Source organism: Coenobita brevimanus, chromosome 2 (genome assembly GCF_032717465.1).
Source record: "Coenobita brevimanus isolate Jiangsu-jjx chromosome 2, ASM3271746v2, whole genome shotgun sequence".
NCBI classification, from domain to species: domain Eukaryota; kingdom Metazoa; phylum Arthropoda; class Malacostraca; order Decapoda; family Coenobitidae; genus Coenobita; species Coenobita brevimanus.
The window spans coordinates 1103647-1131119 of NC_136955.1; the positions used below are offsets into that span (position 1 = coordinate 1103647).

Consider the following 27473-nt stretch of genomic DNA (forward strand, 5'->3'; position numbering starts at 1 on the left):
CACAAGGCAAGGGGCCAGTCATTCTTCCCTGAGTGGCATTATTATAAATAGCAATAAACCCTCAACCATCTCTTAGACGTTTACCCATGTGAAGTACACAGAAAATAATTAAATACAGTACGTTAACCTTTCGAACAAGAATGACTGCATAAAAACTCTCTATCTATACTGCCAGGTACCTTAAACCTGTAAGGGGTGACCACAAACAAATCACTTTCACATTGCTTTGTCCTCTGGCATTTGGCTGCCCTCCCTCCAACTCATCCCTCCTGTCTCATGTTATCTCCATGCCATCCCTCCAACTCATTCTTGGTCTCCACCTCACTCACATACTGTACACTCTTCTGGTCAGTTTCTTGTACTCCATCCTCTCCACATGGCTAAACCACCTTGAAGTACTTCTTTTAACATTATGTCACATCCATCAACACCACAACGCTCCTGTACTTCACTTCATTTCGTTTATAGTGGCTCCAACATGCTTGTATGCGTCGACCTTGGTCACCTAAAGGAGGCTCTCAGTGCTGCTTGATCTCTGGCAGCTTCCCTATTCAGTCAACACAACAATATGGTGATAAAAACCCACAATTGCTTGAAATATATAGTCTATTTACAAGTCTTCACAAATAACTTCGCATATCATGTTCTTGAGGAGAATCTTTCACAATTTTTTGTTACTAATATTATTGGCAAAAATATATTAATATTAAGGCAAAGTAAACTAAAGATATGTTAACCTTGTGTCTATACAGTAAAAACTTAATACAATATATATATTTTAAAGTTTGGCCAAAAATGCACAGTGTGATGCCAGATTATCCACATTAAGTCAAATTTCTGGGGATAAGCAGATTAAAAAAAATGTGATGGATTTTGATTTCACATATAATTTTGGAGGTGGGATGAAATGATAAAAAATGCAGTTAGGAAACGGGAAGGGGCAGAGAAATGATGATGGAATAAGTAAAAGAATAGAGACAGATGGAAGGAGAGAGAGAAAAGGAGAGTGGGTGATGTGGAAGAGGAAACTGAAGCTGGAAAATAGAGAGAGAGAGAGAGAATGTCCTGTGAAATAAAAAAATGGCCATGTCATCGAAAAAAACACAATAAAAATAATAATAAAAATAAAACTCCAGCATCGTCAGTTTGTACTAAGCAACGTGAACAAAAAAGCGATCAAATGCGGGCAACTAACGTAAACGCAGCCTCGGTGGACTGGATCTGTATTGCTAATGAGAGACTGAAATACTGTTGGGTGCATTTGTGGTGAACTCTGGTTGGAACCTAAGCGAATCCTGTCTACGCTATCTTGCTCAGTAATAATAGCTAGGCTCGTACCCAAGGTGGCAGGGGAGGCTTCCAAACATATCTTCCTTAAGTGATTTATTGTGGGAAGAAGGACCCAAAGGCCAAAAGCTGCAATAGAGTTCCCTCCAAAAATAAAAAAATAAAGAGCCTTCGTGATTTATTTTATTTCAGGAAGAAGGAACCCAAGGCCAGAAACCAACTTCCTTGGTGATTTATTTCAGGAAGAAGGAACCCAAGGCCTGATACCATCGTCCTTGGTGATTTATTTTATGCAGGGAAGAAGGAACCAATGACCTGAAGCCTGCAAGATTGTACTCTCCAAGAAAAAATAAAAACAACATAACACGAGAGACAAATCCATGATCTTTTCATCATGATATGCCTGGACACACTACATTTAAAAGACTGGAGATCATAAGCAGCAGGAAATAAAAACACAGGAAGGCACAGTTGAATTTAGCATCTTACACCTTACCATTCTCTTGCATGTCCTTCATACACTGTAACATCAACACTGCTAGCATCAGTAACACAGAAGAGGATGTTGAGGTGTAACGGAGGGGTAACGACGTGTAACATGCAGGATAAACCACTAAGGAAGAGGTGCTAAGAAATCTCCCAGGCCACACAGGATACAGGCCGAAGAACGTACAAAACCTAAGTAACCACATAAATCAACTTCAACCTGTTCCATTGTGTAAAAAATAATAATGAAAAAAAATATCTAACAATAACAAAAAATGTTCATGGCACCTGCACAATCCCCTAATCAGAATCTACACTGTCCTGCTCAGTAATAATAACAATAATAATAATAATAATAATAATAATGTGAGAACAAAAAATGAGCATCTTGTTGAAAATAAGTCATCTTCCTGCTCACTGGTATAACATGAAAACTGAATAATAATAATAATAATAATATTAACACTCACATTAACAGTTCCTGGGTAACACTGTCCTCCTTTGGTTCAAATGCAATATAAGGAAACACAAATATGTCAAAATCACCCTATTAATCATAACAATCAACTTCTCACTTCTGTCAGTATCAATGCAGACTTCTCATAACCCATTAACCCACTGGGGATCTCTTTCTCGTTTCATTCCTGCTCTCTCCCGATGATTCTACTCAGCTTTGGACAGATGTTTAAACGGAAAGGGTTAGATATTGCCTACGGTAAGCCGTTTAAATCAGCTTGGCCTCCTAGACCAGGTCAAATCATCAGGTTCCTGCAAGAATAAGCTTCAAAGGACATCACCCACATCAACAGGTTAATGAGCAACATCAAAAGAAAGGAGATGTAATGATATCTCCATCACAGAAAGGAAACTAACATTATCTCAATTACAACACTAAATAAAACACATCTCGTCTTTGTTAACTAATAAAGAGACATTAAAGTATATTCTTGTTGATGTTGTTATTGTTGTTGTTGCTGCATAGACCCCAAGTGGACTGGATGATTGGTTTTGTGTTATCTATCCATCCATCATCCAATCCTTTTTATGTACTGTATATATTTTTTATACATGTGGATGTAGTCTGGCTTCAGCGTCTGGTAACTGTTGCATGGTGACTGCGTTTGGTTTGGGCTACGCTACAGGGTGACAAAATGAATTCCAAGAGAGCGCAGGGGGTGGTCGAGAACTACAGAATGAGTGTCTCGGTGACTTGATATCGCAGTGCTGTGAATTGCTCGGGTGGAGGAATTACTTACCCACAAACGGAAATGATTCTAGGTCCAAGTCTTCTCCTAAAATAACCAGCAACAATCAATTCACATCCAGATCTTAACTGTACTGCTGAAAGAACAGGGGGCACGGGTGAAACAAACTGTGTCCGCTAGTCTGACTGGTCCAAAATTCAAGCTCAAGTTCTTTCAGCTGCAAATTAAATGTGCTTACCAATACACTACTGCCACTGGTCTAAGTTGGGCTGAAGCTGTTGCAACCTCCCAACAAACCTTTCCAAGGGTGGTTATAATTCTTCCTGTAGTCTCCACCTCTCTATAAAGTTGCTCTTATTTTTATCTTCACTTGTGTTTTCTTTTCCTTGTTTCTCGTTTCTAACAACCTCTTCACAGTGGTACAAGACACAGGTTAGAAAAAGGGTGCAGACAACCAACAATAGCATTATTCTCAACAGGCGGCAAATATCCTGCTTGTTTATTCTCTTCTCTGTTCTTCCTCATCCCATCAATCCTACTCATACTTTCGTCATACACCTTTTTAAATTTGTTCTTTCTTGCATAGTACACTAACTACATCAAAAGTCCACTGCCTGTCCTTTTCACTTCCTGTATGTCTGTCATGCATGGCACTCTTTTCACTGTTACTGGCTGAATTTACAAAGCGTAAAGATTATACACCTGTGACACTGAATAATCTCTCTCTCACCAACTCCTATCAAAAGTTTACCTCTCGACCTAATCACTTTATATAGGACATTCATACTTGCTCTTCCCTTCACTGCTGCAGGCTGAATTAAGAGTTCCAGCACTGTACACCTTTAACACTACATTTTCTCTCTTTCATCCATTCCTATCAAATGTATATCTCAGTTGCTGACTTCCTGCCTGCCTTATACAGCCCCTGACCAGATATCCAAAGTGCTATCCAACCAACCATTACCTCTTGGTGTGGTTGGTATATCTGGAAATTTTACCTAGGTTAATGCCAGAAGCTTTTGTTCAACTGGGACAAATTGTAGCACTCAAAGGCTTCAAAAACTATTTCAAGTAACCCTTTGTCTGCTACTGTTACACCTAAGAGTCATATCTAGACTAATACCACATAATTTTGTTCTGTCAAAAGAAATGCTAGCAGTCAAAAGGTTAACAGGCATCATCATTCACTACAAATGGCTTGATATTTGTGTCAAGTAGAATGCATCAGTAAGTGTGCTTCCACCCTCTGTAGTTCTCGTTCCCTTGGATATTGTATATTACTGTTTGTACGTGGCACAACTTGGGAAAAACCTTGAAAAATGTGTGGGTCAGACGTCCTACTTCCACTAAACATTAACCATATGAGATCCATATATATATATATAGATATATATATTTATTTATATATATAACATTGAGTTATGAAGTCAATGTCTTTTTCTTAATAAGGGGCTAAAAATATTTTAAAATAAAATCAATAAACTTAAAAGAGCCTTCATGTTTTTCCACGTGGCTCACGTGACAGAACCAGAGACCCGGACATCCCCGCCATCTTGGACCTTAGCTTTCAAATTAACTGCTTTCTATATATCTACAGCCAGATGCAATAATCCTGGAGGGGGTGGCCATGAACAAATCTCCACATCAACATGACCTCTGCCATCAGGCAACCCTTCCTCCATTCCACACCTTTCTCATCCCCATACTTCTTCACCTTGTCCTTCCACCTCAACCCCAGTATCCCTCTCTTCCACCAACTCACTCACATACGCTCTTCTAGTCAATCCTATCGCTTGATTTCTCCACTTCATCTTCAGTGTCTCTCTTTCTCTCTTTAATACACTCCCTCAATCAATCTCTCACTTGCCATCCTTCCTTCTCAGTCTCCCTCTCCTCTCCCCCTCCACCTCATACATATACTCTCCCACACACAGATATTTACACCACAGTCATCAGCTTAACAGCGTGTCAAGATCAAAATGACGGAGTAGGCCAATTCTTCAGGCCTCTGGATACAACCTCCCTCCTCAGTCTAATCCTACACCTCCACTAAATCAACACACTTCATTAAATCAACATGCAAAGTCAAAAATTCATGTACATATTAATCAAGAGAGAAAGTCAATGCCATCCAAATAAGAGCATCAAATCATGGCCGACAGAACCGAGTCAATAACTACAACGTAAACAAAAACCTCATCGAGAAGTAAATCACCTTATTGTAAATGACGTTAATCCTTGTTCACATTATCACTAGTCCTTCATGCCAGATCATCACTGCACGAAGTAAAAAAATAATAATTAGTCTTTTTTTTTCTTCTTCACTAATAACAGCACTCTAATTTATATCATATACATATTTCTTACGGTATTTTATGATCCACACAATAAAATATATGTTATTGTAAAATATTGCAGGTACTTGAATCCTTATAATCTAAAACCTTGCTTATTGAGACAAAGGCATTTTTTTTTTTTTTAACAGACTTGGAAGGATGAGTCATGTCAGTCATGCTCCCTGATTCGGAAAAGAAAAATTCCACGTTAATTTTGCGGCTCCAGTTGATTGTTCAGAAGCAAATATATCGCGAGAGAGAGAGAGAGAAAAAGAAAAGGGCTTCAAGAACGTCTACTCAGGGACTCCTCGGCTCTTGGTCACAAACGGAGATGAAACCTTCTTAACAAAACAGCAAACTTCCTTAACACTTCCAGGCGAGAACATGGCTTAGTATCTATTTTATATATATGTATCACTAATATCACACTTTTTGATTCACTCGCACACTGAAGCACATGATAATGGGGGCCGCTTTTGGCCAAGAAATATGTGAAATGTCAAAACACCTCTAAATATGCAGATTCTATTAATAATTTTTTTTTTTTTATTAATGCAAGAGTATTGTTTTCACACTGGCTTTCTGTACATGAAAATAAAATCCCTTTCTGCTCCTCTGTTCTAAGGTTAAAGAGTTCACATGTCACACAACTGTATATATATATATATATTAGGGTCACACACTACCTAAGGGTATATATCTCACACCCCTTCAGCCCCATGATGTAGATTTCGCTCTTCTTGCGACTTCCAGAAAATTTTACTTCACCTTGAGACTTTTCAAACTGGAGTTAAAGCTTTCATTTACTCCTTCTCCTCAAGAGGTCTCCCCCAAGCTGAGTCAAATAGTCTGGAACCAGCAAGAAACTAAGAAAATACTGTACATCACTGGACTGGAGGGGCAAATAGCTTTTGTAAAATTCTTTATCACTGATTCGACAAAAAAATAGACTCTCTGACGACACCTTAAGCTCTTACTCAACTGACTTGCCGCGTGACAAGTGAGGTTAAGGCTAGATTTTTCACGATCAGGTCACAGTTGACACAGACGAAATATGACGTGACACCAGGATTTCATGGGACCCTGCTTGGCGCCAGATGATATCACGAAGTGACAAAAGCAACAACGGTCTTGGGACACCCAGTACGACACTACCACAGGCTTTATCTCTCTTAATGACACTTAGTTATGGGAGGGTGATGTAGAGAAGTATCAGCCAAGGACAAAACTGCCTGATCTGCTTTGGTCAATGCGTTTCTTCAGAGCTTTGAAGCTGATCATTGACAAAACAAGTCATAAATAGTTTTGTCCCTAATCTTGTGCATCTTTCCATCACTCTCTTGTACCTGTCACAATGTTTCAACACTTGGTTATGCTTTCAGTAAATAGATCTTGTGACACTAATATCACGACTATCTAATACCACCAGCTGGAGTACTGACACTGTTTCTGACACCATCACTGACACCTCCTGACACCATCATGTACCAGCCACGACCACATGAAACTTGATGACACAATTTGACACCCAAACACACCGCCAAGGCCTAGTGGGAACTTCCTCGTGCTGCACATCTCACGACACGCCCGGCTCCATCGTGATGTGTCCCGTGGTGGGGTCATAGGAGCCAGCAAGATAATAAACATCACGGTTTTCGTAGTTAAGTCCGTACCGCCGCTCCAGCTCCCTGCGCCGCACTCGGTACTCGGACAATGCCACCACATCACACTTGTGGCTGATGGTCTGTACGTCGTTTTCATCCGTGTGCGGTGACTGGAATAGCGCACCCTGGTGTGGGGTACAGGGGAATTAATTTGAGCACAGAAAAGGCCGCCTCAGACTTAGACATAAACTGTCATGACCCAATACAATATGACTACAACATAATATCTGGGTTAAAAGAAGGGACAGAGGAGTTAATCTGGGTATAATTCACGCTACCTCACACTTGGCCATAAACTGACCAAAGGGGAGTCACATACTGTACATCACAAATCTTGCTCTAAAAACATGCTAAGGTATCACACAGACACACACACACACACACACACACACATACAGAAAAATACTAATATTGCTAACTCTTAAAAATAAAATGTAAACTGAAATAAACTTACCTGAGACCCAGCTAAAGTCACTAATATGGTACCTCTACTGCAGTCTAGATCATTTAAGCTGAAGGAGATTATTCTATATCATTGACAAGGTTTAGATGACACAAGCACTGCCATGGATCCAGTATGTCTCCTAAACTTCAATGATATGGTACTGGAGTCTATCTATATACAGTCTGAAACCTTAATCCTGTAATGGGTTGCCACAAACAAATAGCCTTCATATTCCCATCCTCTAAATTTGGACGTCCTTCCTCCAAGCTGACAGGGTGTGAACACATGAAATCTCAAGAAAAGGAGAAAGAAAAATGGAATGGTAAGGGAACAACCACTTCCTTAAATTGCACTACCTGAGAAATGCTCGTTTTTTAACCTGCACTTTTTCATTTTCTTCCATGCTTGAAGTAACCATGAATAACCTTCTAGTAAATCTACAGATAACAATACATCTCTCTCTCTCTCGTCTCGTCTCGTCTTACCTTTGGTTCGGTGAGCCTACGTCCGAGCCCCTTAGTTTCCTGTGGATGATAGAACCACTTCACCTTCACCACCATGTTGCCTCCCCACGCCTCCCACATATGCTCAATGCGGCCAATGTACGGCTGGTCAGGTTGTCCGGCTGAGAGGAACACAGCACAATCTTCCACCTGTGGGTTAGAAAGCTGGTTAACGTCTTCAATTTGTGGTGGAGGGATGCAGGGTGAAGTTACCTCTCTGGCAGTTCATCATCCTTCTTTTAGGTTATACGAACATCCCTCGACTCCCTCCCCATCCCCCAAAAGGAGGATAATGGGATGCAGAAGGAGGGTAACTTCAGCCTGCAATTCACTGGGTTTTTGTCCTGATATAGTCACCTTCCAAGCGTCGTATCAGATGAGTTTTTTCCAGTTCAGGAGAGTCTTTCTGGACTAAAGGAGGCTTATTGTGCCTTCCATTACCTTTCCCTCACTTCTTCAAATCCTGGTTTCCTTCCCTTTGCTCAATAAAATCATCTAAAGGTAATAAAAGGGATAAGGGAAGGTATAACTAACTCCCTCCCTTCTGAAAAGTCTACTGACAGCCAAATAAAATCACACAGTTGGTTAGGATGCTCAAGTGAGAGGAAAACCGAACGTTTCCACCTCAGAGTTTTAAGACAAGTAGTAATTGCAACCCCAGCTCATCTGAATGTCAAACTGGCTGGCTGTAAGGTGAGGCTGCCCTACTCCTGCAATCCACCATCCACTTTTCAGGGGATAAGAAACAAGGTGAAGTGTTCTGGTACAGAAAGAACTCTACACACACACACACACACAAAATCAGTTCTTCTCAGATGCTCTCTTTGTTCCTGGTGAATTCTCTGGTAGTATATTTTTCTTGGCCTTGAAAAATGTCCCTGTACTCAATGGCTATGCACGCACACACACACACACACACACACACAAATTCAACCAAAATCAAACAGTATGCAACCCTACCTTGATGCTCTCCCTTCCCAAGATTATTTCCTAGTGCAAGAGTAGTCATTCTTTGCCTTGAAACACACCATACTGCATCATAATTAAGTGGATGAAGCATAGGGGTCCTCTTAAATAAATATATAACAAATTCAAGCTGGCAAAAATGAAACTAATAAAGAGAAATCATCATCATCATCATCATCCAGACCTCCTTTCCCACCTTAGCGAGGGTGAGGATTAGCAATGTCCAGACAGCCCGAATTTGACCAGTCCAATGGGCCACGCTTCCATTCTCTCACCATTCAAGCCCCAGGAATCCTGGCTCTACCTAATATGCCAAAAATATTCACCATATTCTGTAGCTTCACATAAACGTATCTGATAGAGTCAATAGAAATAAAAAAACAAGAATAAAAATGAATATAGTCCTACCTTGATGCTCTCTCTGCCCCGAACAATTTCCTTGTAGTACTCTTTCTTGGCCTTGCCCTTGGCGCCAGGTCGACGGTGTCCCTTGCCCGCCCACCGCCACAGCTGTCGTTCAGGAAGGAAAGGCGCAATCTTGGATTTGCCTGAGGGGTTGCGCTTCTTTCGTCGGGCAGCGGTCTTGCTCTGTGGTGAAATGGGGGTTAGGGAGGTGGGGAAAAGGATAGGGAGGTGGGAAGGGAAAGGAAGGTAAGATGGGAGTTAGGGAGGTGGGAAAGGAGGGAGGGAAGGATAAGGAGGTGGGGAAGGAGGTAAGAAGGGAAAGGAAGGTGAGATGGGAGTTAAAGAGGTGCGGAAGGAGGGAAGGTAAAGAGATGAGGCAGGAGAGAGGGAGGTAGGAAGGGATGGTAAGGAGGCAGGAGATGAGGTAGGAAGGGAGGGCTGACGGCAGAGATGGAGTCAGAAGAAAGGAATGGAGGGATGAAGGGAAGGGAGGAATGGTAGGGAGGTGGGGAGAAACCACTGGAAGGGAACAGGTAGGATGGGGAAGCATGACGGGACTGAAGGGTAGAGAGGTAGAAAGGACGGTAGAGAGGAAGAGGACAAGGAAATGGAAAAGAGGGTAAGAGAGCAGGGAAGAAGTGTAAAGGAAGGAAAGGAAAAAGAGCAAGGAGGCAGGGAAAGAGCTAAGTTGAAAGGAAAGGGAAAGAGAATGGCAGTAAGGGTGGAAAATAGGGAAAGGAAATTGGAAGAGACCTGGGTGATGAGACTGGGAAGCAGGGAGGGAAAAAGGGAAGGAAACTGGGGAATGACATGGAGTACAAGGAATGGAGGATGACAAAGGGCAAGAAGATACACTGAAAAAAGGGCAGAAAGAGAAACGATGAAGGGAGGGAGGTAGGTAGGGAAACAGGAAAGGCAGAAGAAGACAAATGGAAAGATGGTACACAGAAAAAAGGGGGCAGAAAGGGAAAGGCTGAAGGGAGAGGGGTAGGCAGGGAAGCAAAAAGGCTTAATAAGGGGTACAAAGGGAGGTAAACAGGGAGTGTGGTGAGGGAAGAAGTACAGAATTTAAAAGGCAATAAAGGCAGACAAAGGGAAGGCAGTAAGCGATGATAGACAGAGAAGTATGGAAAAATGGGAGAAGCGTGGCATAGAAGGCATAGGAAATCAATGAAGGATATAAAGGAAAATGAAGAAAGAGAAAAAAAACAGAGACAGAAAGAGGAAAGCATAATAGTTAACAATATGAGAAAAAAAAACAAAAAAGAGAGATGAGGATGCAAGTAGAGGGAAAGACTTAAGATATATAACAAGAAAGGAGAGAAGACAGGCAGACAGAATTAAAGATAGTGTAATAACGACAGGAATAAGGAGGAGGGGGGAAGAATGCTGTGGGAGTGACTTGGAGGGAAATAAGAGGAGGGAGAGAAGAACAGAGAGGAGAGGAAAGCCAGATGCAGGGAAAAGGGGAGGAATGAAGATGGAGGAATAAACAGAATTATGAATACAGAAAAAAATGCAAGGACAGAGATGCAACAGACTGCAAAGAGAAAGGCAGTTAAATGTGCAACAAAGGGAAAAAGATTTAATGGAGAGTAGAAAGGAAAGGAGTTATGGAAACAGGAAAAAAAAGTAGTGAGAGAGAGAGACAGACAGACAAAGAGGGTGGTAAGGTGCTGGGAGACATAGACAAACATCAGGCGGGAATAAAGACAGGACAAAGACTATGGTGATACAGAACAAGATTAAATAACTAGGAAGAAAAAACTAAGACTGGACACACTTGAAACTAAGCAGGAATGGCAAAAAATGATCTTACGCACTTTTCCTCCGTCTACCTTCAATAATGCCAAGCTCAAAGTCATTTAAAGCAGTTATATAGGTGTGAATTGGGAGCAGGGTGGTGAAATGGCGGGGGACAGGGTGACGTGGAGGTGATTTATTTGTGGCCACCCTATATAAGGGCTTAAGGCATCTGGCAATAGATAGATAGATAGATAGGTCTCATTTTACACTCATTTACTGTCATCCCCCTTCAGTCAACTGGTACAATTTTCTGTTACCACCTACACATAATTGATTCGACCTAGGAAGCACGTCTAATTCAAGTGCATGATAAGGGTTTAGTTCCGTGAAATGGGCAATGAAATGGCAGGGGACAGGGCGACATGGAGGTGAATTGTTTGTGGCCACCCCATATAAGGGATTAAGGCGTCTGGCAATAGACAGATAGACAAAACTGGGTTTTATTTTACACTCTTTCACTGTCGCCTCCCTTCAATCAGATGACATAATTCAACTGTTCTTATCACCTACACATGACTGATTCGACCTAGTAAGCTGGTCTCAATTTATGCTTTTTCACTGTCCTTTAAATCAGATGACATAATTCAACTGTTCTTATCACCTACACATGACTGATTCGACCTAGTAAGCTGGTCTCAATTTATGCTTTTTCACTGTCCCCTAAATCAGATGACATAATTCAGCTGCTCTTATCACCTACACATGATTGATTCGACCTAGGAAGCAGGTCTCATTTTACATTGTGTCACTGTTGCCTCCATTAAATCAGATATGTTAATTTATCATCATTTAATTCACAAAAAAAGTTAAATTTACACAGATAATAATAATCTCAAATATCTCCAGATTTCAGTCTTCAATGTTCCTTTGAGCTTAGCATTTTTTATTTATTTATTTTTTTTTTGATATTCTCAGCACCAGCTTTGGCTATGGTGAGTGCAGTGCTAAAATAATTCATGGTAAAAACAAAAACAAATGTCCTTGAAACTATGCTTACCAACTAAATTAAAAGCAGCATGAATTAGAACACACATAGTAAACACAGTATCAAAGCCACAGATGCTTCACAATTCTGTTACATCATTCTCAAAAATAATAATAGTAATAATAATAATAATACAGTAATAATCTGTTAAATCATCGTCATCATCATCATCCGGACCTCCTTTCCCACCCTAGGGCAGGGTGAGGAGTAGCACTGTCCAGACAGCCCAAATTTGCCAAATCCAATGGGCCACACTTCCATTCACTCATCATTCAAGCCCCCGGAATCCTGGCTCAAGCGGACATGCCAGAAATATTCACCACGTTCTGCAGCTTCACATAAACGTATCTCAAAAATACAGAAAAATCTAAGTTCCATATATCTTAAATTATTACTTGTATCAAAAAAAAAAAAGAGTACAAAGGCATCCCATCAACAGTAATCTGATGATGAATAATATAAGCACACCTTCAATGTCAAATTTTTTACATTAATCTGATGACAAAATATATAAACATTCCTTCAGTGCCAAATTTTGAACACTCTGATGACAAAATACCTACACATTCCTTCAGCGTTATATTCTTAAGTTCAAGTAAAGAATTAATGTTTTAGTGAAGCGTCTGTGTCTTGATACTGGTAAAAATCATGGAATGTGGAAATCCAAGCATCAGGTCCGTAATTCAAAACAAGATAATAATTTGCCAATGTAACAGTTTCTAAGACTGGAACCAAACTGCCGAGGCAAGACATAAACAACAAGATGGAAAAATCAGGGAAAAAAAAGACTATGGTTAGGGTAGTAATTATTTTGAGTGATTATGAGTGTGGCAGGATTAATTAGCAGTACTGTGAGTCCTTGTTATGATAAAATTATGTTTATAAATCAAGAGATCAAGCACAGAGAAACGCAACTAGGAGACCAAGGGCGACACACGCAAGAATGTTGGAACGTTTATAAATAGTACAAAAGAATTACAGAAGAATTTCTCTCATCTTAAATGTAAGGACCAATTGCCAAGCTCTGGGCTCCTACGCTCCTCATGGGGCAACGCAGGATTGGATGATGGATGGATGGATTATTTACTAAAGTTCCCGTTACTAATAAAGCAGAGTCGTCACTTCCAAGTATGTCTCAAAAAGCTATGATGCTTTGGAATAAAACTCAAACTTATAACAAGGTCTCCCAGTAAAAAACATGGATTTCCCCCCCCCCCCAGAAATAAATTACCCTCCACTTTTTCAAACAAATTCCATTACCCTCCACTTTTTAAAACAGATTACCCTCCACTTTTTAAAACAAATTACCCTCCACTTTTTAAAACAAACTGCCCACCACTTTCTAAAACAAATTACCCTCCACTTTTTAAAACGTACTCCACTCCACTTTTTAAAACAAATTACCCTCCACTTTTTAAAACAAATTACCCTCCATTTCTAAACAAATTCACTCTTATTTTTCCTTCCAATGCCTGTGCAGTTCAATTCCAGTCTCCTGCAATGGTCTAAGGAGTAAAATACATGAGAATTCCAATCAACCAAACACTATGGCACTTTGTGGGTCTTAAAATTATGAGAAACTTATAAATACCCTATGTTTTATGACTCAGATTTTGGCTGCACAATTTTGCTTCATGTAAACGTTCAATAATCTTTGTCTGTTGTCTCCAAAATTCATTCTAGGTTTGTGGCTATACAGTATGATGTCTCTTTAGGCCTAGGATGTCTTCAAAAATAGTGTATGTAAAGGAAAGATAAATGAAAACACGAAACAAAATTTAGTGCATTATTCAGCTTACGAGTACTGTGGACGATTTTTTTTTTTTGGTGGTGGTGGTGGTGGTGGAGGGGGGAGTGACAGAGAGAGGAATGAATTCTTATAGCGAAGGGTTTAAACAAAGAGACTCTACTGTATACGTGAAGTAGGGTAAGTGAATTAAAAAACTGAGCTTGGATTCGCAGTAAGGTGTGCGTTGATCGCTGGAATTCTCCTGTACTGTACTGCACTAATATCAAAACATGAGCAGTGCAAGGAACATCGGTACAAAAAAATCATATGAAAACTGCAAAAGCGGTAACACAATATAACATATCATATCATGTAAATTGTGTCGTGTAGCATAATCAGTTCTCCTGTATAAAATAATAACGATGATAATAATAATAATAATAATGATAATAAATGCTGGTAAAATAAGCATAATTCACACATTAAGGCATTAAGACATATATGTGCTATGAGGAGAAAGGGCAGCTGAAAAGAAACAATATAAATATGGAGAAGAAAAAGTTAAAATTAGCCTAGTATCATCAACCTAAAATTAATGTACCTTAAAACTTAAAAAGAAAAACTTATTGGCTATTTAAGGAAAAGTGACAAACTACATTAATTCTTGAAACACAAAGTAAAAGAAAAAATGAATCAAGGGAAGGCCAAAACCCAGCTTACTCAAATGCTATCCAAAAAGTGAATGGAAATGCCTTATAGATTTCATTAAGCTTCAAATGTAAAGGGGAAACAATTAGTCTCTCAGAAGGCCTACAAAATCACAGCAGGTATGGCATATTCAATCAGCTAACAGACTCTCAAGCTTCAACTCATAGAATACAACAAGAAGCAAAACAGCCATTGGTACTGTCTCACTACTAATCCTTCCAAGCTACTAACATTACCTGCTACTCAAAGCTTCGGCTACTAGTACACTACCCCCAGGAAAATGGTCAAGTTTACAATGAAATTTCCTTGTACGTTCAAATTTAAAAACTGTGGTTATGTTTGAAACGCTGTATTTTTAAAAACTGAGAGCAAGGAGAAGAAAGCCTATTGTATTTTTTGATTAAAGAACACCTGTACTACCTGTAATTATAAGATGTAATCAGCCTGCATCCCACATTACTGAGTGCAGCCAGCAATGATACAGAAAGGTGCGATGTGTTCTATCATCATTATAGGCTTCAAAAATCCGTAAAAAATAATCTGGGTCTCATCCAAACTTTCGCAATACAGAGAGTTTGAATTTGGCTCTCTGTTATCCTACTTATGTTTTTTCTTGGAAGGAACAATTTTGTGGGCTTCTAGCCTTTGGTTCCTTCTTCCTTGCATTAAAAAAAAAAAATCTATCATCATCACAGGCTCTAAAAAAAAAAAAAATGAAAAAAAAAAAAAAAAAATGAAAAAAATGAAAAAAATAAATAAATAAATGGGGGGGCTCAACCAAACTCTTTAGCACTCTCAGTTTTAAAAACGCATCCATAACCATGACAAAAAAAATGCTGCCAAATCTTTCAAGGTATTTTCTGCTCTTCATCTTCCTGGTGTCAAGCAAACCCACTATAACATGCTTGTGGTAACCTGCAGGATGGCTCACTACCGCTACACACACCTACACCAAGGGCCCTGTCACGCTGAAATCAAGATCGGATGCAAGGCTGTACTCTTGGTGGGTTTGGTGGCCCTGTAACACCTCTTCCTTAGTGATTTATTTTGCCTGTTGCACCTTAACCCTTTGAAGGCAGATGATGTGCATTTTAATTCATTCTTCCCGCTGATAGATGATTTTATTGAACTAGGGAAAAGGGCATGACATTGGACAGGGGACATCCAATTTGATATCATATTGAATTAGTCAACATATGAGAGAGGGGGGTGTGAGCTGGGAGCAGGGCGGTGAAATGGCGGGGGACAGGGCGACATGGAGGCGATTTGTACGTGGCCACCCCTTACGGGATTAAGGCATCTGGCAATAGCTAGAAAGATGGACAGAATATTATGCAGGCAAAATAAACTGCTAGAGAAGAGGTGTTCAGAAGCCATGACACTACAATGATATGGGTAACATACAAGAATATTATGATGTACGCAAAATAAACAGCTCGAGAAGGGGTGTTAAGGGCATCCTGTATCACGAAGAATGCACCATATTTTGATGTAAATTATTTGATTATCCAGGTCAAGGTGAATGCTGGAAGATCCCCCCTGAAGAAAGTGAACCCCCCATGTGAAGAAAATGAACCCCCTAAAGAAAATGAACCCCCAAATCAAGAAAATGAACCCCCCAAATAATGAACCCCCAAATATAGAAAATGAACCCCCAAATGAAGAAAATGAACCCTCCAAATGAATAAAATGAACACCAAAAATGACAACAATGAAACCCCCCCCCCCCCCCAATAAAGAAAATGAACCCCCCATGTGAAGAAAATGAACCCCCCAAATGAAGAAAATGAACCCTCCAAATGAAGAAAATGAACCCCCAAATAAAAAAAAACTGAACCCCTAAATAAAAAAAACTGAACCCCCAAATAAAAAAATTGAACCCCCAAATTATGAAAATGAACCCCAAATCAAAAACTGAACCCCCCCAAAATTATTCTTCCTTTGTCTTTAACCCTAACCTAAATGAAAAGATAATTTACACTGGAATATGTCTGATTCTGACCTCAGTGTAACAGGGCCCTTATACTGTATTGGTGATTCTGACAACTACAGTAACACAATTAAGAATCTAACTACAATACCACAATTCTAACTACAATAACACAATTAAGAAGCTAACTACAGTACCACAATTAAGAATCTAACTACAGTACCACAATTAAGAAACTAACTACAATACCAAAGTCAATAATTTTTCTCTCTGTAAGTCTTGTGAATGTGGAAATTTATGTCTTTCACTACTACCTTTTTGAAAACTTTACTGTATATAAATAGCTACAGCTGCTTAATAAAAAACCATAATAATAATAATAATAAATAATACTAGTTTCTCAAAAGGCCTAAGTGATGAAATTACCAATACAAAAAAACACATAATGCCTCTCTATCCTATCACTATACTGACAAATGCATACTAGATAATGTGCAACATACAAAAACAATTTAAAAACAGACTAATGTGTAAACTGACATTTTATGGTTGGAATAATCCTGCAGGTTATAAAAATGGCTAAATATCTAGTGGTTTGCTTGACTCATCTACCAAAAAGCACAATTCTAGCATCGAGTCACCCTTGTCGCTGTCTTGCCTTAAAACCCTATAAATAAGGATAGAAATATGGTTGATAAATTGATGTACCAATGCACGGTCACTTACTGTTACTTAATAAATATGTATCTGTGTGTGTCCTACATAAATTAATTCTACTTTAACTCCTTCAATCGGATTATGTATTGCTGCTTCATTTTTGCTAATTAAACATGATTTTAGTCAACTTAGGAAAGGCTACTTGTACCTAAGAGATAAATAAAGGCTGTATCATTTTGAGTGCTGCCCCAGTGATATGACACTGAATAAGGATGCTGCCAGAGATTGAGCAACATGGAGAGCTTCCATTAGGTGACCTAGACCAACGCATGCAAGCACATAGGAGCTTTTATAAATGATACTAATACAAAATTATACAAAAGGCTGTATCTAACTCCAAAAGTTTGAAATGCCTCTCCTAAACTAAACTAATCCACTTGAGGAAGAAAGAAATAAAAAACAGATTACATTATCAGACTGAAGGGGTCAAAATGAATGACAGAACACTTAATGAAACTCCCTGAATTGTGGTAATGTCCTATTTGATTAATTCCTAATACAACCACACAGTTTTATTTCAACTGTGAACGTCAAGGGTAGGGGAGCGAGAGGCAGACCGAAAAAGACTGGGGACAAAGTCATAGGGCGTGACCTCAGGGATAAGAGACAGAATTGGGAGGCTGCCAGAGACTGCGCAGCATGAAGAGATGCCGTTAGGTGACCAAGGCCGATGCATGCAAGCACGCTGGATCCTTTATAAACAAAATGAAACAAAATGGCTGGATTTCTGACACGACCTGAAGAAGTAATCTAGGTTTCTTATCCACCAGCAAACTTATAATGATTAACCCATACTTCATGGGTACTTTAGGACTGAATATCCACACTACACAGATGCTTTGGGACCAACTGATTTTATTTTTACCAGCAACCCAGCTGCCAGTCTGCTCCTTCAACTTTGTGCACTTTATCAAACTGAGAAATATTAGGTGATGCTTAACCCTTTGACCCCTGGCAAATTTGCACTTTTCACTCAATTTTATTGGAAAGGGTACTGTATAAAGCTAAAGATATGATATAAAACTAGTCTTCCATCTGCAAATGTATGCCAAGAACGTCCCTGGAGCTTTTATCATCTTTCTGTGGTAACAAAGAGTAAATTTTGGTTGCCGTCTACCAAAAACTGGTAATAATGGAGACTTGAGAGCCACTGGGACCTTAGAGTCGTAGTTCAGGCTCCCTTTACTGATCAGTGATCCAGCCAAAAGGACTCTAGAGCCGTGGTTAAGTGTCCCCCAGATTCCCGTATCTAAAATCACTTAATCATGGCAGTTGTTTTGGTATAAAGCAGAATTGAAGAAAATGGGGAAAAAGTGTGCACATTTCAGGATATTCCCCAGGCTGCACATGGCTAATAGGTCACACTGCTACTGGTATTTAAAAATCTGGCTAATCAGAGTCCTAAAAAAAAAAAAAAAATAAATAAATAAATAAGTCCTCACTATATGTTGGCTATGTGTTTCAAAGTATCCAATTTTCTCAATATAAATGGAACTGTAAATTGGGGGGAAATTAGCAAATCAGTTTAAAAGGTAACAATGGAACTTTATAGGATATTTTTTTGCAATAACGATGCACTAAAACAAGAGATAAATAAGTAAACAAAAAGAAAAGAAATTAGCAATTCAGTTTAGTTGTAATAGAACAGACTAACTTTTTCTGAAATTACTGTGCACTTAAAAAATAATAATTCATTCATTCATTCATACTACTGTGCACTTAAAAAACAATAATAATAATTCATTCATTCACATAATAATAATAATCCATCCATTCATCATCCAATCCTACGTCGCCCCATGAGAAGCGTAGGAATCCGGGGCTAGGTAAGTTGGTCCTGACATTTCGATGAGAGTGAATAATAATAAAATGCCACAACATATAATGAGGACGTATTGCATTTATTTTCTGTATCAAATTTAACTATGGGCTTGCTGAAGGACAGACAAGGGTGACTCAACGCAGCATTCTTCTCTACGGCACTACAAGGTAAGCTCATCATCATCATCATCATCTGTGGGCAGTCATCCACCACCAACCCATTCCCACACCAACTTACATTTAAACCAAACTTATTATTACTGGGATAAGTCTGGTTATAATCTCAGAAAACGTGAAGGCTCAACCCAAAATTTCTATCAACTCAAATTATCCATGAAAATTTTAGGTTTATATAAAGTGTAATAGTTAACATTCTGACGTTATCACAATATATTATACGAAGCATCCCTTGCTCACTATTAGCACAGTAATTTACCACAACCATCTGGATTTCAATTTACAAGTTATCATGAGTTTTTAATACATTACTTTGAGGTAAAATATGTATAAATCAGCAGGAGTGTTAAAAAATTATCAGGAGTTTGGAATACAGGGCTTATAAGTTACAAAACCTGAGTCACTGTAAGCTGGTCAGAGTCATGTTTAGAGTCTCAGATAACAGAAGGTGTGGGAAGGGACTGGTGGCGTAGTGGACGAAGCCTCGGCCTGACCCCCACTCACCGAAGTCTTGGTGGGTGTATACTCAGAGTCACTCCCTTCACTCTCCTCCTCTGAGGCACTGCGGGAGGAGGTGAGGGAGGCTGTGGAGTCCTGGGCCGCCCCGGAATCTCGCCTGCGCGGAACAGGGTCTAGCGTCCAGTTCCGGGGCAGAGGGGGCGGGGACTTTATCCGGACGGTCAGCTCGTTGACCGGCTCCACCCGGGGCAGCGGCCGGCCTGTGTCGACCTGCCCCGCCTCGCCCCGCCGGTGTTTGTGCTTGTGGTGTTTGTGGCGGGGAGGTGGGGAGGGGGAGCGTGAGGGGGAAGGAAGGGGGGATGAGTCGCCCCGCTGCTTGTGTTTCCTGTGATGGTGTTTCTTCCTACTTGTCTTTCTCTTTACCTTCTTTGCATTTTCTTCCACTTCCTTCGTCTTCTTCTTCTTCTTGCTCTTCTTCCCTCCGCTCTCCTTGTTCTCCTTCTCCACCTCTACATTCGCCTCCTCAGCCTCCTCTACCTCCTGTTTGGCCCGTTTTGACTCCTTCCTGGGTTCATTGCAGCTGCTCTCGCCCGTCGGTCGCCGCTTCCGCCGGTAGTTTAGACTGTTAAGCGGGTTGGGGTCATGTTCTGCTAGACACAGAGAAATATATTAGACACTGATTGTTATTGTGGTCCTGTACTGAGATAAAACAGACAAACATATCCCAATTTGCTCAACCCTCTGAATATCTATCCATATACTGTATACCCAATTCCCTCAACCCTCTGAATATCTATCCATATATATCCAGATGCCTCAATACACGAAGGAAAGTGCCTCCAGCAGACCTTTCCTTCCTCCTCACACTTGTCACAGAAACGACGTGCAACCCAAGGACCCCAACATGGTCCATTTGCCTGCTCTGCTCCCCACATATCACAGACACAAAATCTATCTATCTATTGCCAGACGCCTTAATCCCATAAGGGGTGGCCACAAACATATAGCCTCCATGCCGCCCTATCCCCCGCCATTTCATTGTCCTGCTCCCAGCTCACACCCCCCTCTCTCATATACCTCTCCACTCCATCCCTCCATCTCATCCTTGGCCTCCCCCTCCCTCTCCCCACCTCCACCTCACTCACATACACTCTCCTCGTCAGTCTCTCATCATTATAAACATGTCACAAAGAAATGCTGATGCTCTCCCTTCCAAAACAACACAGACTGATGGCAGGTAATTTTAAGTACTTGGATGTGATTGTTTGACTGTGAAGTGGAGCCAGGATTCCAGGGGCTTGAATGGTGAACAACTGCACCCATTTAACTGACCAGACTTCTGTTAGTTTTCCCTCTCTTTTTTTTTTTTTTCCCTTGCTTTCTAGACCTTACCTCATCCCATCCCTAGGTAGTGAAAAAGGTTAGATGATGATGATGATGATGATGATGATGATGATGAAGAAGTAGAAAAAGAGGTCTGAAGGATGATGATGATGATGATGATGATAATGATAGGCATGTGAAGAGAGTGTGTTGTGGCGTGTGGGGATGCATTACAGTGAGGGCATAGTGTGTAGTGTGTAATAAGAGTGATGTGTACAGGGTGAGCAGGCACAGTGTGTAGTGTGTGATAAGAGTGAGGTGCATGAGGTTGGTGGGAATAGTGTGTAGTGTGCAATGAGAATGATGTGCATGGGGTGGGTAGACAGAGTGGGCACAGTGTGTAGTTTGTAATGAGAGTGATGTGCATGGAAGAGTAGGCAGTGTGTGTAGTGTGCAATGAGAGTGAGGTGCATGGGGTGGGTGGGAATAGTGTGTAGTGTGTAATGAGTGATGGGTGAGTAGGCAGTGTGTGTACCATGTAATGAGAGTGATGTGCTTGGGGTGGGCGGGCATACACACACTTACCCATAACAGGGAAATCAGCCGGCAGAAGTCTAATATCATCTACGTGGATCTTGCCGGCATCACCATCATCAAACTCCACATTGACGAAGTTGTGCGATGCTTCATGCGCGGGTGACGACGAGGCGGCAATGGAACCTGACGAGGAGAGTGAAATGGGTGGTGGTCAAGTGGGTTAAAGAAGTGAGTCTGCTGTGTGAAGGGATGTGAGTTCAATTCCTGGTTTGGGCATGAGTAAAGTATTTGAATATTGTTAGTATAGACGATATGAGTTTTGGCAGTACTGTATAGACGATGTGAATTTTGTTAGTATAGACGATATGAACTTTGTTAGTATAGACGATATGAATTTTGTTAGTATAGACGATATGAATTCTGTTAGTAAAGAGGATATGAATTTTGTTAGTATAGACGATGTGAATTTTGTTAGTATAGATGATGTGAATTTTGTTAGTATAGATGATGTGAATTTTGTTAGTATGGACATCTCACCAAAACACCTCCACCAATACAGTCCTGAATGAAGCAGTCCTAGTAGGAATTCAACATGGACTGTGGGTATTGGCGCTAGAGTGGTGACATGTGAAAGTTAGTGGCATATTGGAGGATTGTTGGGCCTCAGGAAACAAACTACCAAGTCTATGCTCAAAAATGGGGCAAATAAAAAATAATAATAACAATAATAATAGTAATAATAATAATAATAATAATAATTTATCTATCTTAGACCGACGCCCTAGTTCCGCAAAGGGTGGTCGCAGACAAAACGCCTCCAAGTCGCTCTGTCACCCACCATTTGACTACCCTCCCCCCAACTCACCCCCCCCCTCCCTCATATACCTCTCAACTCCATCCCTCCACCTCATCCTCGGTCTACCCCTTCCTCCACCTCACCTACATACACCCTCTTAGTCAGTCTTTCATTCTCCATTCTCTCCACATGTCCAAACCACCTCAGTGTATTTCTCCTAATCTTCTCAACCACATCCACATCTACCCCACAACGTTCCTTCACTTCTTCATTCGTCAACCTGTCCCTCCACGTCACTCCACATGCTCCTCTCAAGTAACTCATTTCCACTGCTCTCACTCTTGACTTGTTCCCCTCTTGCAAGGTCCACGCCTTGCTTCCATACGTCAGGGTAGGGATCACAATGCCATCATGCAGTGACTTCTTAACTTCCATACTCACCTCCCTATTTCTCATCACTGCTTTCAGTGTACCAACAACCTTCCTTCCCTGCTGTACCCTTTCACGCACTTCATCCCCCAAAGTTCCATCCTTACTCATCACACTACCCAAGTACTTGAATGCACTCACATTCTCCATATCCTCACCATCCAATAATAATAACAATAATAATAATAACAATAATAATAATAATAGTAATAATAATAATAATAATAATAATAATACTGTAATAATAATGATGATGATGATGATGATAATAATAATAATAATAATAATAATAATAATAATAACAATAATACATAAATACACAACAAACATTTTCAAAAATAAGGTTTCCCTAGACACAAAATAAGTCTGACAGTATCCAAAAATAAAATGAAAAAAGATGTGATATGCAGGTGAAAGGTTAATGAACAGCCAAGTGTAAATGTAAATAAGCTGAGCAAAAAAAATAAAAAGGATGCAACACACAGAAAAAAGGGATAAATGAATAATGAAAGTGAATATGAATTACCTGAGGGGAAAAAAATACAAGAAAATGCAATACACAGCCAATGGGTTAAAGAAAAGCAAATAGGAAGATTGAGTGTAAATGTAACTAAGACCAAACGTAAATAAGAAGACCGATTGTAAATGTAAACGAGAAGACCGAGTGTAAATGTAAATAAGTTAAGGAACGTTACCTGGGTACAGCGCCCGATACTGCTGTGACCAGAAGGCACAGACACGAGTACCCTCTGCCAAGAAGCGGGTCGTTCCGGGCTTCACCTCCTTCCACTGAAAACACAGGCAGTCATGTCAACTTGGGGTAGGTTGGGTTCATCTTTCTATCTCTATAACTGTCTATCTATATCTATTTATCCACCTGTCTATCTATCCATCTGTCTATCTATCAGTCTATTTATCAATCTACTTATTTCACTCTGTCTATCTATATCTATTACCAAAAGCCTTAATCCCTATAAGTGTGACCATAGATAAATCACCTTCTTGTCACCCTCTCCTCCACATTAGGCCTCCCTCCCTCCAATTTACACTCCCCTTCCCCTCAACCATATGTCTGTCCACCCACCCCTCCACCTCATTCTCAGTACATAAATCAGTCCTCAATTAATTTTAAAATATCTACACAATATCTTCCACGCCTCTCCCTAACCTCTCCCCCTCTTTCTTTTCCTACACCCTAACTTCTCTGCTTCCCTCCCTCCCATCCCCACCCAACCTTGTCTACCCCTTCAAATAACAGATGTTTTAAATAAGTAGCATGTATGTGCCATCACCAAAACAACACACCAAGTAGGACATGGTAACTTGTACTAAGAACAATGGGGACGAAGCATTAAGTTCCTCTATATAGCAATGAAAATAGCCTAGGTAATGTTTCCTCGCAAGCACTATCCATACTAAGGGAGCTCATAGTACAGCTAATGTCTTCTGTGGACTGGACGCTAAATCAAGTGCCCAAACTAATTACTTCTCAACAATTCCTGGAAACTGTTGGGGAAAATCTACCGTGTGATTTGAAATTTATAACAATGTGTGAGTCTCAGCCTGGACCATGACTCTACTGGCAAAGTCCATTAATAGACTAGTTTCTGTGAACTTTGCAGGAAACCCCCCTCCTTCCACACCTCCCCCCATCACTCTCCTCCCCCTTTCCTATACCTCCCCTGCTTCCCTCTCCCCTTTACTTGACCCCACCCTTCCAACCCCTAACTTCATCACATACAAGTACTGTAGGTGACTGTATATACACATGGTTCTGGAAAAGTTCACATCATACAGTGGCACCTATGCGTGGTTATACAAATGTTCCTCAACTCCCTCCCTATCCCCTCAAAAGATGGATATTGAACAGCACAAGATGGGCAGCTTCAGCCTGCAGTCCACCAGGTGTCTGTCCAGAAGGCCTCAATCCCAGAACAACAACATACACATATAAGATGTTCCTCAGGAGGGTCATGTTAAGCTGAAACTGCTGTATATTCACATCAAACACAATTACAGAATATGGGAATTATTCTTCAGGAAGGGTTAATGTAAACGTGCCTGGGACAGAATCTTGGTGTACTGTTGGAAATATGTCAAATATGGGGTCTGCCATATGACAGTGATGAAGACAGATATTATGACATTGTGGTTCTGCATCACACAATGACTGTCTGATTACTTAATTATCCCAAAACTTCATAGCGGTGAAGCAATTAAGGGGCAGGGGTGGGGGTGTCACATCCTTACAGCAATACAAAGAAGGGGTTTTTCTTCTCCCTTACTTCTTTAGTTACCAAAATATTAATTCATTAGGACCCAGCTTCTTGAATCGGGGAAAGAACTGGGCACTTTCATAAGTTAATCAAGGGGGAAAACCCACATGACTGGACCATAACGTCTGTAACTATGAACCAGTCAGCAGAGGACAGTATATTAAGTTCCCTTCCAACTAAATCCCACATATGCAGCAACCCTGCCTAGTAAAGGACTAAATGATATGCAAGGGACAGTGCAGTATTCTTTTACCTTCACTTTCTCTTTTACTGTTTTTGGATCCTAACCCACCGCATACTCAGGTGATATAATGGTCAGAATGATGAAGATGATGATTATGACAGTGGTGGTGGTGGTGGTGGTGGTGGTGATGATAGTGGTGAAGAAGGATACTCACAGACTGCTGCAACAACTGCTCTCGGCAATAAATCTGCGGCCTGGCCCTGCGTTCCCCGTCCATCACAACCCCATACAAGTCCGGCGGGTCGATGGCCATGACAGAGCCGGCATACAAGAGTCCGTCCTCCAACACCAGGACTCTCGCTCGGTCCACCAAGTCGCACTCCTCCAAGACACACACGCTCGGTCCTGGGATGGTCGCCGGTCGTTGTGGTGGGGTCTCGGTTGTGGTGGTGGTGGTGGGCTGGGCGGTGGAGGCTGGCGGTCCTGGCGATGGGGTGGTTGTGGTTGCCGTTGTGGTTGTGGTTGATTCGGTAACGGTGGTGAGGGTGCTCGTGCTGGTGGTTGTGGTGGTGGTGGCGGTGGTGGTGGTTGTGGTGGTACTGTCAGTGGAGGTTGTGGCTGGGTCTTGACTAGGCTTTTGTGGTGCACTGTCTTCAGTTGCACTTGGCTCCACCTGCTTCTTCTTCTCCTCTTCCTCTTCCTTTTTCACCTCAGGCTCTTCCTCCTCCTCTTTTTCTTTCTCCTCCTCTGACTCATCATGCTCTGCAGCTGCCACGGTTGAGTGTTTCTTGAGTGATCTGGAAAAAAAGAGACAAAAAGATGGTGGAAATCTGCATCCTGGTGAATAACCATTACTCTGATAAAAAGTGAGTTTTACGCCAGGTACCCCTTTTTGGATAAGGGCTAAGGCATTGCCCCTGGGTAGAGGGACTTTGGTTTGGAGCGTGTAGCAATTTATGACCGGATGCCCTTCCTGATGTCTACCAATTACCCTTGGGTGGATTCGATCCTCCGAGATACTGAAGGGGTTGATGAATGCTGTGTCTACCCCCTCCAGCTCAAAAAGCCTCCTCTGTGCAAACTGTACTGAAATTGTCTCATGATACAAAGACCCATACAGTGGCTCCACATGTGTCTAATTATCTGCTTTTGACATGGGTAACTCTTTCTCCATTAGGTCTCTAAAAGTGAATAGAATCACCTGGTGTCAGCAAGAAAAAACTACAAGATATGTCAATGTGCTGCAACTGTCAAAGCTTCACGCCATACCAACCCAAAGCCTTCATAAGTGACTAATTTTCTGTCAATGACTAATTTCTTCTCTATTACCTCCTTAAACCTGGGTGACGTCCTTTCTTTGTTCACCCACGCTACTACCAAACAATTATATTCAACTTAAGGACTCTCATACATGGGCTTATTAATGGCATCTAAACTTTCCAGTTGAAAAAAAATCCATTTGAAGCTAAACAGAATCATCAGGAAATAACAAGAACATACTGATAATTTAAAACAATTCCCTGGGCACAGTGGAAGGGAGATGTTACCTGAATCTGGCCATACCTGTACAAAGCCTCCATATGCGACTGATTCTCCGCTGTTGACTTGCGCTTCTCTTTGTCTCTCAGCATCACACGTCGGGTAAGTGATCCCCTCCCTCGCCTGCTGCTGCCATTGCTGCAACCGTGCCTCTTCGCCACCGCTGCACTCGGCACTGACACTCGACCACCATCGACACCCTGGAAAAACACATGGTGGTCATCAGCGCCCTTCAACATACATTCAGCACAGTATATCAACCTCAACATCATGACCTTTTTCCCACCAAGAATGGGGTGAGGTAAGGTCCAGATAACAAGAGAAAATAAAATGCAGTGATGAAAGGTCCAGAAAGCATGGAAGAGAAAGAAAATGCAGTGGTGAAAGGTCCAGAAAGCAAGGAAGAGATAGAAAATGCAGTGATGAAAGGTCCAGAAAGCAAGGAAGAAAGAGTAAAATACATACACATAAGACACTTGCCACCCTTACTCAGACAGGGGGCCCAAGTGTCCTATAGCTGATTCACCTAAACTTGGCAAAGATTTCTGTCATTTACACTTTATTTCCCAGAGGAAGGTGAGAAGTGTTAATATTGGGGGTGGGGTTATGAGGGGTAGACCGAGAAAGACATGGGAGGAGGTCATTAAGTGTGACCTTAGGGTTAAGGGACTGAACAGTGAGGCTGCAATGGATCGTGCAGCGTGGAAAGCCGCCATTAGGTGACCAAGGCCAACACATGCAAGCAAGTTGGAGCCTTTAA

At 41.0% G+C, this 27473-nt stretch overlaps 1 protein-coding gene across 1 annotated transcript in view; it reads right to left on the reverse strand.

Moving 5' to 3' along the window:
* Positions 1 to 588: 588 nt before the first annotated feature.
* Positions 589 to 27473, reverse strand: part of wge (BAH domain and coiled-coil containing protein winged eye) — a 50205-nt gene continuing 23320 nt past the window's right edge. Inside the window, exons 9-16 of the mRNA XM_080265584.1 lie at positions 26738 to 26913; positions 25389 to 25971; positions 23410 to 23503; positions 21538 to 21672; positions 19675 to 20279; positions 9301 to 9480; positions 7909 to 8076; positions 589 to 7103 (exon numbers count right to left, since the gene is read on the reverse strand). Coding sequence (XP_080121710.1) covers positions 6891 to 7103; positions 7909 to 8076; positions 9301 to 9480; positions 19675 to 20279; positions 21538 to 21672; positions 23410 to 23503; positions 25389 to 25971; positions 26738 to 26913 — 2154 coding nt within the window. The 3' untranslated portion in view covers positions 589 to 6890. The remainder of the gene's footprint in view (positions 7104 to 7908; positions 8077 to 9300; positions 9481 to 19674; positions 20280 to 21537; positions 21673 to 23409; positions 23504 to 25388; positions 25972 to 26737; positions 26914 to 27473) is intronic.